General features: G+C 35.0%; 1 protein-coding gene across 1 annotated transcript in view; it reads right to left on the bottom strand.

The window, feature by feature from the left end:
• Positions 1-1916: 1916 nt before the first annotated feature.
• The window catches only part of LOC107753192 (AT-rich interactive domain-containing protein 3A-like), a 26568-nt gene continuing 25612 nt past the window's right edge, over positions 1917-2872 (bottom strand). Inside the window, exon 8 of the mRNA XM_016569317.1 lies at positions 1917-2172. Within this exon, the coding sequence (XP_016424803.1) occupies positions 2030-2172 (143 nt within the window). The 3' untranslated portion in view covers positions 1917-2029. The remainder of the gene's footprint in view (positions 2173-2872) is intronic.

Below are 2872 nucleotides of genomic sequence, written 5' to 3'. Positions count from 1 at the left end.
TTTTCATGTGATCATGAGATTCACTTTGATATTCAACTATTAAAATATTTTAAAAAATTAAAATAAAATATGTATGCAAATATGTGCATATACATATATATAAAATAATAAAAAAGAATATATATATATATATATATTTTTTTTTCATGAGATTCACCCACATATTTAAAGCCTGCCCTGAGATCCAGCTGAAATGATTAGTTTTAGCAGACCCCAGAGACGAGACATTCAGCTGCTTTCTGAGGTATCTGACGGTTGTTCTTGGGTCCTGACATCATCAAACGAACGCGATTCCGAACAGCAGATTTATTCCCAAGAACCTGACAAGATTCCGAGGTTCGTCTTCCCTAACGAACACCGATGCATAGAAGGGAATCAGTGCGGTCCCGTCCAAATGCAACAGTTCACGTTTGGTTTCGCCACGAGAAAAAGACACACAGAGAAAGGAGAGTCCAGCTCGAGGGATTCACGTCCAGCATTCCGGAATCTGCGCAGGAACGGGAACGTTTCGTCTCCCGTCGTCACGGCAGCATGAGGTATGTAGTGTAAATCTCCACAGCAGAGTCTGAGGTACTTCACCACTGATTATGCATTTATATCATCTTAACAATAATGAGAGTTCACTTAAAAACATCACAGTACTTCCTGAGAGAGACGCCTTCCTGCTACGGAGGGCAAAAATGTGAGACGAAAACATCAAGCGTCAGTGTGGATGAAAGACATCATACAGACACGCATCTGACCGACGCGGAGCTGCTGCTGCGCTTGAGGAATGATTGGATGGTTACGCTGAGAGTTCATCACACCATTCATGGGTGAATCTCATGAAACCTCTAAATTAATCCAAAATCAACAGAAAGAAGAAAGAAATCATATTTTGCATTAAGAAAATTATGCCTGTTTTAGGCCGATCTAGATGTTTTACGCTGTGACTATTATTTAAATATTATATGCATATATATGTATATGCACATATGTGCATATATATTTATAAAAATATATATATTTATACACTTACATTTATAGATTATAAAATATATGTGCATATAATGTGCTTACATATATTTATTAAAATCTAAAAAATAAAATGTAAAATATGTATGCAAATATGTGCGCATATATATACAGTGGGTACGGAAAGTATTCAGACCCCCTTAAATTTTTCACTCTTTGTTATATTGCAGCCATTTGCTAAAATCATTTAAGTTAATTTTTTTTCCTTTTCATGTGATCATGAGATTCACTTTGATATTCAACTATTAAAATATTTTAAAAAATTAAAATAAAATATGTATGCAAATATGTGCATATACATATATATAAAATAATAAAAAAGAATATATATATATATATATATTTTTTTTTCATGAGATTCACCCACATATTTAAAGCCTGCCCTGAGATCCAGCTGAAATGATTAGTTTTAGCAGACCCCAGAGACGAGACATTCAGCTGCTTTCTGAGGTATCTGACGGTTGTTCTTGGGTCCTGACATCATCAAACGAACGCGATTCCGAACAGCAGATTTATTCCCAAGAACCTGACAAGATTCCGAGGTTCGTCTTCCCTAACGAACACCGATGCATAGAAGGGAATCAGTGCGGTCCCGTCCTAAAACCACGCCAGCGTTTCTGATCCTGACGAAATAAAACCAATTCTACAAAAAAAAAAACGTATTCAGAGAAAGCCTAAACTACAGATCCTGAGGTAAAAGACGTTCCTGTGACGTTCCACCGCTGAATGTTTGAGGTATGAATGTAACACGAGGAACCTTTATGAGGAAAAAAAAAAAAAGTCTCGAAACAATCAGAAGACAGATCAAAACACACTCTAAATAAAAATCTTCAAGTTCTGTAAAACCTGCCCGTCGTTTGGCTGAACGTTCTGATCGTATTTAGCGTAATTTTTTAACGTTATTTTTTGCATGTGTGTTCATGCTGCAAACATGCGGACAGGAGAAAATGAGGTACTGGTTGTGCAACAGTTTGATTTTCAGCAATCAGTGACTTGAGAGCCAACCGGCAGACGGTTACGGGGAGCTCCGCCCCTTGGAGGAGGAGGAAGAGGCGGGGCTTTGGCTGGGGGCGGAGCTAGAGAAGGTGAAGTTGGGTCCTGCTGGAGGAGCATTCACACTCGCAGCTGCAGCCGCCGACTTCTGAGCGAACAGAGTTCCTGCAAAAGAAAACATGTCAAAAATGAGATTAAAACAACTACAATTAACACTCGACGCCAGGGATCAGCCGAACCCTTTCGACATAACTTATTTTCTTACACATTCACGTTTACGGTTCTCTAATCGGTGGTTAATTGTCACATGGCATGAAAGCAAACATTAAAAACTTCAAGCGTTTTATTTGAACCTTTTTGCTGGACTTTAAAGTGGACACAAACCTCTTTTTAGTTGTGATTGTGTCTCAGTTGACATTACATTCACACTGCTGTTTTAAGCAGGGTTATGATAGTTAACTAAAACTAAAACCATTAAAAAACGATTTTTCGTTACTTGCATAAAATATACATTAACTGGAATAAAAGAAAATATGAACTATTTTATTTCAACCAGATGCCAAAGCAACATTTCTCATTTTTTTTAAGTTTAACTTGATGTACTAAAATAAAAAAAATAAAAACTGGAAAAAAAAAAATAAAAATGTATATATATTTTAGGGCTGTCAAATTGATTAATCACTGTGTATATACGTGTATATATATATAAATACAAACACATACATGTAAATATAATATTAATATGTATATATAATATGTATATACAAATATATGTAATATATATATTTATATATTTTATTCATATATAATATAAATATGAATATATATATATATATATATATATATATATATAATGTGTGTGTGT

The sequence above is a fragment of the Sinocyclocheilus rhinocerous genome, unplaced genomic scaffold, assembly GCF_001515625.1.
Source record: "Sinocyclocheilus rhinocerous isolate Xijiao unplaced genomic scaffold, SAMN03320098_v1.1 scaffold1703, whole genome shotgun sequence".
NCBI lineage: Eukaryota > Metazoa > Chordata > Actinopteri > Cypriniformes > Cyprinidae > Sinocyclocheilus > Sinocyclocheilus rhinocerous.
The sequence above is the reverse complement of the archived record's forward strand: the minus strand, read 5'-3'. Positions and strand labels throughout refer to the sequence as shown.